Raw genomic sequence first — 13,930 nt, 5'->3', positions numbered from 1 at the left:
GTGTTCAAAGCCTGTTAAATACCTTGGAATGAGGACTGGAATGTTAATTCATTACATGTGTTGATAGTAATAAGATGTTCTGGTGGTCAAGTATGACTAGTCTTCTGTTGGAAGATTAAACATGTGTAAATAATTAAGTGGAAAATAATTTGTATCTGTTTAACTTTCTCAAATCAAAAAATCAAATTACATTTCGCTAGAAATCATTTATTTTCCCTTTACTTACATTGTACAGCATTTTCCTCAAAAAATTTGAAAGCATGAAATGGTTCTACAAAATATTTCTGTAAGGATAATTCTGATAGTCCGATCCTATTCTTCATCACCCATCAATATAACAGTGGTGATTACTATGTCTGCCTCATGGTTCTCAGCAGATTGTCTGGAGAAGTTGATATCATCAGTACAATCCTTGTGTAGAAGTATTACTCAATTTGACAATATACACAGTACATATTGATAACAGAAGCATTTGATCTCTTAATTTTTATAAGTAACACTACAATGTAAATTGATGACATCCATGATACTCCAAGGGGGTTGCACTCACTATCACTCTCTGTATAGAGGATATATGATCATAGCCCCTGAAGTATCGAGTATGCATTGATGGTTAAATTTATGTGCAGGAAATTGAACTGATTGGAAATGTCTTAGATACAACAAAATAATAAATAAGACAAGAATTTAGTCAAAATGAAAAAGTATGTCTTAAATTTCAAAGATATTACTGAATTTTTTTTAATTTAAAAAACTTTTCTTTGTAAATTAAGTATGGTTTTCTGCTTAATAAGACTGACGTAAAAATATCACAACAAAAGAGTGGTCTCCCCTTGGTGCATGCTCAAGAGAGTTTGATTCCTGTCGCATACATTAGTTTTGCACTGCTGTTAATCTTTGTATACAAACAACTAAATACTCAAAAGTAAAAAAATTAAAATGACAAAAGTTCTTTTGTTGTCTTTTATATCTTATACATCGAGCATCATTTGTGCTACCTGTGTCGAAAGATCAACATTGAAATTAAATCAACAAAACCAACCAAGCAGTGAGAACAAACCTCCATTGGGATACTGTCATAGCAATCTAACTTACCCAATACAAAAGTAAGATGTAGGGGCTGTGTGAAGTTAATTCACTTAGGCCTTGGCTGAATTCTGTTCAACCAAAAAAAGCACACCTAGTGATCTTATTTTGTTTTCTGACACACCTTGACGCAAGCCTGTCAAGTACTGTATCAGTATAATCCAGTCTTTCTCAATTGATGCTCGAGATGTTGTATTTACAAATCAATGTCAGTATCATCAAAAGGTTTTTTAGCTGTACATGTAAGACATGCAACTATAATGAGAGAATTACAGAATGAAGATGTCCCAATTATTTGTCCTATTTCTACAGTCAGCTTTCAATCTTTGGAGTTTCTCAGTTTAGGTATTGCTCATTGAAGTCTATTGCAAAATCAAAAGCTCCTGATCTATTGTAATTGAAGAATTTTTTATTCAGCTATTAAATTAAAAATGCAACACAACAAAACAAGCACCAACACATCATAGACCAGCTATGAAGAAATGCACAATTCAATTAGGGAAATAAACATGTATGATGAAGACTTAACCACAGGAAAAAAGTGAAAAAAATGAAATGTTGCTGAAATGCAACTCTACAACTTGACCCCTGAGTCGATGTGATAATCTGTAAGGTCTCCGCCCCAATCAGAACTTTACAAGTTATGAATCGAAGTGAAGGGAGATAACTACAGTTGAATCGCCAGTACCTAGACCTCTGATGTTGATTTTACTACTGCAAAAGTTGAAATCTTCTTCCTGAGAAATATAATACTGCAATAAGTATGTGATGAAGACATGGATGATCATCCCCTGTGGTACACTGTGGTCTATTGGTACATAAGTAATCCCTGGAGTTGTATTAAGGTACACCCTGGTCTATAGGTACACTAGTCCTCCCTGGAGATGTAAGTAGGTACACTCTGGTCTGTTGGTACACTAGTCATCCCTGGAGATTATAAGTAGGTACACTCTGGTCTTTTGGTACACAAGTCATTCCTAGAGATTATAAGTAGGTACACGCTGGTCTATTGGTACATAAGTCATCCCTGGAGATTATAAGTAGGTTCACTCTGGTCTTTTGGTACACAAGTCATTCCTAGAGATTATAAGTAGGTACATGCTGGTCTATTGGTACATAAGTCATCCCTGGAGATTATAAGTAGGTACACTCTGGTCTTCTGGTACACAAGTCATTCCTAGAGATTATAAGTAGGTACACGCTGGTCTATTGGTACATAAGTCATCCCTGGAGATTATAAGTAGGTACACTCTGGTCTTTTGGTACACAATTCATCCCTGGAGATGTAAATAGGTACACTCTGGTCTATTGGTACACTAGTCATCCCTGGAGATTATAAGTAGGTACACTCTGGTCTTTTGGTACACAATTCATCCCTGGAGATGTAAATAGGTACACTCTGGTCTTTTGGTACATAAGTCATCCCTGAAGATTATAAGTAGGTACACTCTGGTCTTTTGGTACACAAGTCATGCTTGAAGATTATAAGTAGGTACACTCTGGTCTATTGGTACATAAGTCATCCCTGGAGATTATAAGTAGGTACACTCTGGTCTTTTGGTACACAAGTCATCCCTGCAGATGTAAGTAGGTACACTCTGGTCTTTTGGTACACAAGTCATGCTTGAAGATTATAAGTAGGTACACTCTGGTCTTTTGGTACACTAGTCATCCCTGGAGATTATAAGTAGGTACACTCTGGTCTTTTGGTACACAAGTAATTAGTCCATTAAATACACCTGTGTGAAGTCTTTAATGGTCAATGATATCACCAAAGAACGAGGGTCCTTCCTACTTTTCTTACAATTTATCTTCCCTTGTACCACTTCACCTGAAACAAGATGTTTTTTTTTATATATTACAATAATGATTTAATTAAGTCTTGTGACATACTGACAATCATAAGTTCACTTAAAGGAATGAACAGCAAATAAACAGAGTTTTATCTAAAATCTCAAGTTTGGTTATAACTCTTAAGATCATAAATACAAAGTTTTATGAAATTCAGGAGAAATTTCCATCTACAAACAGAAAGACAGACACTCAAATATAAGTATACTCCTCCAACACAGTTGTCTATTCACTTCTATATTGGAAGTGTAGGAGTAACATTGTGGAAGACTTGGATCTTCTTTGTATATTAAAAGATGAGAATATTGTAGAATTCAATGTGTCTTGGTCTAGGCTTAGACTCGCTAATTTGGCCAAGTCTACAAATACATGACTGTGCCAAAATCAATGAAATACATTACAAGATTTTATATCTACTTGCTATGTAACTTGGTGTATCTACTCCCCAATTAGATATCTACTTGCTATGTAACTTGGTGTATCTACTCCCCAATTAGATATCTACTTGCTATGTAACTTGGTGTATCTACTCCCCAATTAGATATCTACTTGCTATGTAACTTGGTGTATCTACTCCCCAATTAGATATCTACTTGCTATGTAACTTGGTATATCTACTCCCCAATTAGATATCTACTTGCTATGTAACTTGGTGTATCTACTCCCCAATTAGATATCTACTTGCTATGTAACTTGGTGTATCTACTCCCCAATTAGATATCTACTTGCTATGTAACTTGGTGTATCTACTCCCCAATTAGATATCTACTTGCTATGTAACTTGGTGTATCTACTCCCCAATTAGATATCTACTTGCTATGTAACTTGGTGTATCTACTCCCCAATTAGATATCTACTTGCTATGTAACTTGGTGTATCTACTCCCCAATTTGATATCTACTGATGTGCTTACCTTGAACTACACTGAAAGGCTGCTCTATAAGAAACACTGTCTGTCGCCAGTGTGTTGCTGTATGTGCTGGACCAGTGGAAAAACTAACCTAGAAAACAGAAGTGTTATATTAGAAGACAAGTTACCACTACCATAATCATAACTGTGACAACAACTCAGACTTTCCACTTACATTGTAATTCTTTGTCGTGAATGAGTCATGAGGTAATAATATTGTTGTAACGAGAAATACTTTCATATTAAATCTGAGAAAGACCTTTCCAATGCTTCTAGTTAAAGGACCAAATAGTGTCTATATTTTAAATTCAATGAAGACCCGATCTGTTGACAGTACTTCTCAAGACGTAATGACAACAAGAAGTGTTTCAGAATGATTAGGTAAACAATGGACCATGGACAAAGGGTGATTTGGACAGCTATCCATCTGATGATGGTTGGATGAGAACACACAATCTTTTAAAAGGAAGTGCTCCCTTGTATAGCAATCTAACTTTTTTTTTACCTTAGAGGTGCAGTCTTTATCAAAGAACATGTCGAAGTAACTGACAAGGGCGCAGATCTGGCCATCCTCCTTAGCTGTTAGAGAAAAGTGCTTGGAAAATTGTAGGTCTTCCAGTCTACAGGTACACACATCAATCTCCTGTTAAATAAGATACAGGTAATATCAATCTCCTGTTAAATCAGAATACAGGTAACATCAGGTACATATATCAATCTCCTGTTAAATCAGAATACAGGTAACATCAGGTACATACATCAATCTCCTGTTAAATCAGGATACAGGTAACATCAGGTACATACATCAATCTCCTGTTAAATCAGAATATAGGTTACATCAGGTACACACATCAATCTCCTGTATATCACATTACAGATAAAATCAGGTACATACATCAATCTTCTGTAGATCACATTACAGATAAAATCAGGTACATACATCAATCTTCTGTTAAATCAGAATACAGGTAACATCAGGAACATACATCAATCTCCTGTTAAATCAGAATACAGGTAACATCAGGAACATACATCAATCTCCTGTTAAATCAGAATACAGGTAACATCAGGAACATACATCAATCTCCTGTTAAATCAGAATACAGGTAACATCAGGTACATACATCAATCTCCTGTTAAATCAGAATACAGGTAACATCAGGTACATATATCAATCTCCTGTTAAATCAGAATATAGGTTACATCAGGTACACACATCAATCTCCTGTAGATCACATTACAGATAAAATCAGGTACATACATCAATCTTCTGTAGATCACATTACAGATAAAATCAGGTACATACATCAATCCTCTGTAGATCACATTACTGATAAAATCAGGTACATACATCAATCTCCTGTTAAATCAGAATACAGGTAACATCAGGTACATACATCAATCTCCTGTTAAATCAGAATACAGGTAACATCAGGTACATACATCAATCTCCTGTTAAATCAGAATACAGGTAACATCAGGTACATACATCAATCTTCTGTAGATCACATTACAGATAAAATCAGGTACATACATCAATCTTCTATTAGATAAATGTTACAGGTAACATCAGGTAAAACAAAGGACAAGGAATGAGGCCAGTGAACACATTATGAGGATACCACAATAGTAAGTAGACACAGAAGAAAGTCAGCTTACAGTAAAGTCAAAGTGTTGTCTGGTCTGATATACAGTTCATAAAGATACAAAGTCATCATAACGTATGAACATACTTGGTTATCCCTCTATCAAACATTTATTTAGCTGTCTTATAACTACAATTATTGTAGAAGTGTGTTTGAGTGTGATATCATTTATTTACCTTAACAATGACTGCATCTGTGATGATTTTCTCTGGCTTCACAACCTCAACGCTGGCTTCCTTGACAACCTCTGACTTCATACAAGTCATCTTGTACCCATACACATCGTCCCAGAAAGTGACATGCTTACTGTGGAGATCAGGGTCACAGGATGCCACAAGGCTGATGTTACATCTATCTGGGTGAACTATCAGGAGAAAAGGGGAGCGATTTAGTGACTAATTTGGTTTCCTAATTGAAGAAATTTTCATGTAATAAGTTGTGATAATTATAAAATACATGTTCTGGAGATAAATGTTTTTGAGCACTAAATCTTAGTACAATATGAAATACAAACAGCTTTGCACACTGATAAATGAAACCCTCCATAGTTTAACTGCAATAAGCGGTCAAAATTTAGACCTCAAAAAACACTGAAATTAGTTATCCTCTAAATCCTGTTTACAGAAGATCTCAAATTAGGTCGCCATAAAAATCAGTTAACTGGATATCTCAGATAAGCTTACCTCTAAAACATGTTCTGAGAAGATCTCAAATAAGTTATTTTGTTTTTCTGATTGGTCAAAAATCAGACAGGCACAACTAGGGACCAACGGAAATCTATGTATAAAATCTAAGATTTATTATCATTACAGTCTTAACGGTCCGTCAACACATAAAAGGTCATCAGGGCCAAAAATATATTATCCATACTGTACTTCTCAAGAAATAGTGATAACAAACTTTCATTGTCAAAATCCAATATAGCTATATGTCATTCATTTTGTTTTCTGATCAGTCCAAAAATTAAATGGGTACAACTTGAAGACAAAGGGAACATTCATATGAAAGGATCCATTCTGCATTTCTCAAGAAATAGCCATTTAGAAGAATTGGTTTTGGATGGGGGAGGATTTGTATAGCCCAACAGCTAATGATTGTGTGCTCAAGAAAAAATTGTATAAGATTAAAATATTATTTGATTAATAATGTAAATTAGAATAAGTAAAAAACCTGAACAGGGACACAATTTATTTTTTTTAGTTTTTAGTGAAATACACAATAGAGAGTGCTGACCTACTCCTCCTGGTGCCAAGTATTTATCTCTAGCATACAGCACAGAATCCAACATGGACTCGAACAACAGGAAGTAACCCATCCACTCTGAGATGATAATGTCAACTTTATCCACAGGTAAATCCACGTCCTCTATACGACCTTTAATCACTGTAACACGATCCTCCAAATTGTTCTCTCTGTTAAGAACATGTAAAAGTATTGTTAACATATACAATTTTAAATCTGACCATCAGTGTTATCTGTAAATTGAAGCTAATCAAGCATACCACAGGTAGAAAAAGTGTCCCAAGGGGATAAGATAACACTACTGATGAGTCTGCTCCATCAATTTCATTATAGGCCTACAGCATTTACACAAAGCTGGTCACTCTTTGTCAACCCATTGTTAAAGTCATTTTCTGGTCGTTGTTTTACGGTGAAAGTTTCAATATAACCACGATAATACCCCATCTTCCTTCCATCCCATGAGATTTTGGCTATACAGTGAGTTTGAGTTTGGTAGAACCATGAGTTTTCAATTCCTGTGAAATGTTCTTTGAGCAATATTCGTTTATAAGTGTAAAGGATTATGAAAATACCACAACTATACACATGAAGTGCTATTTTTTTCCAAAACATATTAATTATGGTAAACTTCCAGTCAGTTTGACTATGCAGGTAGTTAGAACACAAAATCATGACCCCCCCACCCCCAAAATTCTGATAAGTGAAAGTTTGCACTCTATCTATTCTGTTTTCACTTTCATTCAAATCATTTGAAGATGTTGTGAGATTGTATGTATTGTTTACTAATAGGGATATTGGCATTGCAATAATCATTTCATGTTGCACCAGCTGACACAACTTGGGGCCCCAACTCTACTGAAGCCATCAGTATATGGAGAAAAATGGAGCAAATAACATTTTCATAAAGACATCCTTATTTATTACATGAAATAAGTAATAGTAAAAGCCAGCAATATGCTACATACCTTACGATGTCCATGGCCTGGTAGACTACATCTGATTGGTCCACACTGATCACTTGTCTGGCCCCAGACCTCGCAGCAAACATGGAAAGTATACCGGTACCACAACCAACATCTAATACTATTTTGTCTCTAAACAAGTCAGTGTTCTGGTACATGAAATCTCTGTAACTCTCCGTTCGTACCTTATCCTGAAATAATGTATAATTTTATCTTATTCCAATCCTTATCAGTAAAAGGAACATTTTAGTCGAATAAAGTTGATTTCTTATGATTATAAATCACTGTGCTATTCTATCACACTAATTTAAGATATTACATGTCTTAAACAGAATCAATCAATGACTTAATCACTTACTTTGAATCACTAAATCACTTACCTTTATTGATTTTGATCACTCACCTTTAATGACTTAATCACTTACATTTAATGATATGATCGCTTATCTTTAATGATGTGATCACTTACCTTTAATGACTGATCACTTACCTTTAATGACTGATCACTTACCTTTGATGACTGATCACTTATAATGATGTGATCACTTACCTTTAACAATCATTTACCTTTGACGACTGATCACTTGATCACTTACCTTTAATTACTGATCACTTACCTTTAATAATCACTTACCTTTGACGACTGATCACTTACCTTTAACCTTTGACGACTGATCACTTGATCACTTACCTTTAATGATGTGATCACTTATAATGACTGATCACTTACCTTTGATGACTGATCACTTATAATGATGTGATCACTTACCTTTAACAATCACTTACCTTTGACGACTGATCACTTGATCACTTACCTTTAATTACTGATCACTTACCTTTAATAATCACTTACCTTTGACGACTGATCACTTGATCACTTACCTTTAACCTTTGACAACTGATCACTTGATCACTTACCTTTAATGATGTGATCACTTACCTTTAATTACTGATCACTTACCTTTAACAATCACTTACCTTTGACGACTGATCACTTGATCACTTACCTTTACTAACATGATCTCTTAACTCCGACTTAATGACTACTTACCTTTAACATTTCTTCATGTATACTAAAATGTGCATATGAACCAAAGTAGGCATCGTCCTCGTCCTCTGTCAGGGTCTCTATAACACTCTGTTGTTTGATTGGCTCTTGTGATTGTGTCATTACAATATCCTTGGTTACTATCCTGGAAACATTTCAAAATCATTAAAACAATCTAATAAAAAATTATCTTGAAATGGAGCTGATACAGCAGTTTTTCTTACAGAACTCCATCCTTTTAAAGGATAACCTTTTTAAAGAATTATATTTGAATTATTTTCTTTATATAGAAAAAAAAAAACAAAAAAAAACCTGAGGCTTAAATGAAAATTCTAAAGAGATGATTGAGGTGACCTTAACCAAATATGTTTTGCTAGTATGGTAACTCTCACCTCATTTTCTCCATATTTTGCATTAATTCATGTATCTGTTCTTCTGCCTTTGCTGACCTTTCCTCAGCAACCTTTAACCTCTGACAAAGTTCATGGTACTCTGACATTGACAAAGTCATGTTGGTCTCTCCTCCACTTCCATTTTGTGTAGTACTAATGGAATTTGTCAGTGGACTATTTTCTAGCATATCTTCTATATCTGGAAAAAGAGAAAGATAAGGTTTTCAGAAATTATGAACAAGAATGTAATTTACCAATTTTACTTAAAACGAAGCTTCAATAGGAAGATTTTACTTCCAAATATCAACAATTAAAAGTCTAATCAGAAAGATGTCACTGCATTGATTCTATATTTGAAATACTGTAATGCCTGATATTTCCATGGGAATGATACATCTAGTCTTATTGACTCTACCATAACCCAGATACAAATCTTGTTATTGTTTTAAGATAAAAGAAATAGTTAAATATATACTCCAAAAGGTATGATTTTTCCTTACCAAACTGTAACAGAACATCATCAGGATCGTGGGGCTTCATGTAGGAATCAGATGTCCAGGGAGGTATATCACCAGGTTTATATTTCAGTAAATCCTTACTGCTTGGTTTCTATAAATACAAACAAATCAGAAATTGGTGAAATAGTTAAAAATAGAAATAATGATTTTATGGTAATTCCTTGCCCAGTGTAAGCTTCACTTTTCAGTGATGCTGTTTTCAGAAAATTTCGTTTTTAAGAGATAAACCAAATTTTTTACATACAAAAGTATTTTGTTTTCTTTTTTTCAGATCTTTATCATCCTTTTATTTATCACAAATGAATCACAAAAAGAGGAGATTCATCCAAATTACCTCTGTCCTGACATAGTTGACAAATTTGATAAATTGTATACTGTCCAGCTTCCAGGTACGTCCTGCCCAAGCCATGTCAAATCCATAGACACAGTGACAGTGTTTGAACATTTCATCCACCGTAGAAAATCTCTGCTGGCTAAACAGACATAGAACATCTTCTTCCTCTTTGATGTCCTCTTCTTCTTCTTCCCATTCTTCCTCATTGTCAGAGTCTTCTTCAAACTCATCAAAATTATCCAATTCTTCTGTAAAAACAAATGTATAAGTTTAGTTATAAGATGGTCTCAAAATTCATTGTGAAACAACTGAATTGGAAAGTTTTGTGTTAGAATAGAAATGATGTAGTATAATCTTTTACAGAACAAGAAGTGAAGAATTTGCATCATGATAGGTACATGCAGGAAATTGTTAGATCTCTGGGGAATCAGCCTGCCTGTTAACTCCTTGGGAGGGAGGGGGACCAGAGTTTCCATGGAAAACCCCAGAGTCTATTCTCTTCAGTTTCCTTCCATTAAGGTCGCTGAGTCCTTACCATGAACATGACCACTGAAGATGTTAACATCTGACCCTCCATTAAAGAGCTAGTCTCTCAGACACGAGTTGACAACTGTTTTAGTGTATATATCCAACTAGAAACCGAAGGGTCACTAGTTCAAACCTAAGTGATGACTGGGTGTTTTTCTTTACTCCTTCCAGTTGAATATATCAAATCTTTAGATTTATTTATCATATCAAACTTATAGATGTCCCTGTGGTCAATATTCTAATTAGCCCAAATTATTCTGTTCAATCAACTTTTTATAATCAGTCTGGAGTCAATGTCATCGACTCCAGACCGATATCAACAACAGAATAAGACATCAACTCCAGACTGGTATAAAAAGTCGACAGAACATCAGAATAGGACATTGACTCCAGATCGATATCAGCAATCGACAGAACATCAGAATAAGACATCATCTCCAGACTGATATGAAAAGTCGACAGAACATCAGAATAAGACATCATCTCCAGACTGATATGAAAAGTCGACAGAACATCAGAATAAGACATTGTCTTCAGATCGATATAAAAAGTCGACAGAACATCAGAATAAGACATCATCTCCAGACTGATATGAAAAGTCGACAGAACATCAGAATAAGACATCATCTCCAGACTGATATGAAAAGTCGACAGAACATCAGAATAAGACATTGTCTCCAGATCGATATAAAAAGTCGACAGAACATCAGAGTAAGACATCGTCTCCAAACTGATACAAAAAGTCGACAGAACATCAGAATAAGACATTGTCTTCAGATCGATATAAAAAGTCAAGAGAACATCAGAATAAGACATCATCTCCAGATCGATATAAAAAGTTGACAGAACATCAGAACAAGACATCGATTCCAAACTGATATAAAAAGTCGACAGAACATCAGAGTAAGACATCGTCTCCAAACTGATATAAAAAGTTGACAGAACATCAGAATAAGACATCGTCTCCAGACCGATATAAAAAGTCGACAGAACATCAGAACAAGACATCGATTCCAAACTGATATAAAAAGTTGACAGAACATCAGAATAAGACATCCACTCCAGATAGATATAAAAAGTCGACATAGAACATCAGAATTATTCGGACAGCTGATATTACCAGACAACTGTTGAAACGAACGACATCGTCAGCGATTGTATCGTAATTAATGATAACAATATCACAAAGTAGTTGTTCCATTTCCATCTTTAGATACCTACGATGGTTCGAGATTAGAAAGAGATATCTAAGAAGTATAATAGCTATATTTCACATATAAAACGTCCGATTCCAGTGCTCACACACGTGTTACCTGATTTGGAAGCCATTTTTGTTTTTACATTCGGAATCTCTTTTGAGCTATCCATTTTCTTGACTTTTAGGGGACAATAATGAAAACGTCAGAAGTATTCCTAGTGAAAAGAGGCACAGAGGACCTGCATGAATGTTAATATTTCAAGATATAGGCATCTTAGTACCGTTGGGGCTAACATCTTTCCTTCATTAGGTCATGTTTACAAATCCATTTGATTTTAGTTTTTGAAGATATATAGGCTATTGTAATGCCAGTCTTTGTAAAGGGTACAAATATTGTGACAGCACCATCTATAAATGCATTCAAGAACAGACTGGACAAGAATTGGGAAGACCAAGAACTCCTTTATGACAACTATAGAGGCAATATAAACATCGTAGGTGGCGTGAGAGAAACACATTCAGATCAAACAAATAAGGAGTCTGGTGTAGAGGACCAAAAATCCTGTACCAGAAATTATCGCTAAGTAAGTAAATTGTTAAAACAAATACCACCACTTATAGTTTTGAAGTAAGTGTTGTGCTTTGTTTTGAATGAAGTTAGGCATTCATACATCATTGATATTTTCTTTGTTTTTCATGGGATGGAAATATCCTGAATTATTTCTTTTCTGTTAGTTTGATAAAATCACCCTGTGAGCTGCCAGGGGCACTTCGAAGCAAGGTTCTTTGTTGAAGCTGATGGCTACCTCACTGAACAACATATGGGATACCCATCACATCGTTCCAGAGTAAATAAGGTGAAGTGTCTTACCTAATGACACAACCAAGTCAGCTCAGCTTCCTGAGAAAAAACAAACTGCTACACATAAGGAGTGTCAAACAACAAACCTCATATCTTCATCTCATGACTATGTAGGCCAACAAGAACTGTTTGAGCAGGATTGGCTTATCCTACAAACTGTTGTGACCAAGAGAGAAAATAAACTTGCAGACAGTCAGAACCCTTCAAATAACCTGGTTTCATGTATTCTGATTTCCTAAAGTTATTTCCCTTCATTTCACGATATTAGTATCTGGTTGTACAGCAAAAACGTTGATAGTGGATGGGGCCAGTAATGGCTTTTGCATCTTTATATGTGTAGTTATAGTTCAGTTGCATTTATGTTGATATCTTTTTGATTGTAATGTCTTCTTTGGTCATGTCTTTTCGGTTTTGGAGACGCCAAGATTCTTGTAATTGTCTTGGTTAGAGTGTCTCATTGTCCCATTTTTTCTGTTGTAAATTAAGATATGATGAGTTATTGTCCTATGTTTCCAGGTGTTGTAATTTTCAGCTCACCTGGTCTGATGGACCAAGGTGAGCTTATGCCATAATTTAGCACCCATCATCCATCAACGATTGCTTCAAACACTGCAAGTCATGAAAGACTTAACAAATTTTGACAAACATTGGTAAAAGCATTTTTGGGTGAAGACAAGGAGTTTGCCAACTAAGGAAAATAGAGCAAGTTCTCTGGTAGGAATGCCTGGGTTCTGTGCAAATTTCATCTACGACATGCTTAAGCAAAGAGGAAATTGATTTTTTGTGAATAGTGGATCGCAGTCCCTTGAGTAAGGAGAGGTGGGGCTCAGTGCGGGAAATTGAGCAAATTCTTTAAAATCCTGCTTTTGGAATGTCTAAACCCTGTCTCATTTTAGTCTGAAACATTCTTGCATGGGAAATCGATTTTGTATAAACAGTGGGTGTCTGCCCCTTGGATAGGAAGAGAGGGGCCCCCCATATGGAAAATGGAGCAAATTCTTCAAAATCCTTCTTCTGTAGGAATGACAGGATTCTGGAACAGTTTGGTCCGACACAATCTTAGGTGAAGGATACCTTTGTGCAAATGGTTTCGCTGACATCCTTTGGGTAGATATCCATCTTCAGAGCAATACATTACCTATAGGTCTTATGCTGTTATGATGTCTTAGTGTCCCATGTTTCCTAGAGGTGTTGTAAGTTTGGTTATGATGTCTCGGTGTACATTTCCTGTAATTTTGGCTATGGCACCTTGTCTCATCTTGTGTCGTAATCATGGTTTGGATGCCTAACTTTCCCATGTTCCCTGATGTTGTATTTTTGGTGTCTCACTTTCCTATGACAGCTGTTAAGGAT

At 35.3% G+C, this 13,930-nt stretch overlaps 1 protein-coding gene across 1 annotated transcript; it reads right to left on the bottom strand.

The window, feature by feature from the left end:
• Positions 1-201: 201 nt before the first annotated feature.
• LOC132565189 (protein arginine N-methyltransferase 3-like) lies at positions 202-11,885 on the bottom strand. The gene is made up of 11 exons (XM_060229820.1): positions 11,831-11,885; positions 9,990-10,237; positions 9,638-9,746; positions 9,138-9,336; positions 8,749-8,890; positions 7,701-7,888; positions 6,727-6,905; positions 5,670-5,857; positions 4,353-4,490; positions 3,851-3,938; positions 202-2,917 (listed from the first exon to the last, which is right to left on the bottom strand). Exons 1-11 carry the CDS (start codon positions 11,883-11,885, stop codon positions 2,808-2,810), a joined length of 1,644 nt encoding a protein of 547 aa, XP_060085803.1. The 3' UTR covers positions 202-2,807.
• Positions 11,886-13,930: the final 2,045 nt, after the last annotated feature.

Source organism: Ylistrum balloti, unplaced genomic scaffold (genome assembly GCF_031769215.1).
Source record: "Ylistrum balloti isolate Yb309-2 unplaced genomic scaffold, AGI_CSIRO_Ybal_v1 Utg369700, whole genome shotgun sequence".
Taxonomy (NCBI): Eukaryota; Metazoa; Mollusca; class Bivalvia; order Pectinida; family Pectinidae; genus Ylistrum; species Ylistrum balloti.
This window is presented reverse-complemented; position numbering and strand designations above follow the sequence as displayed.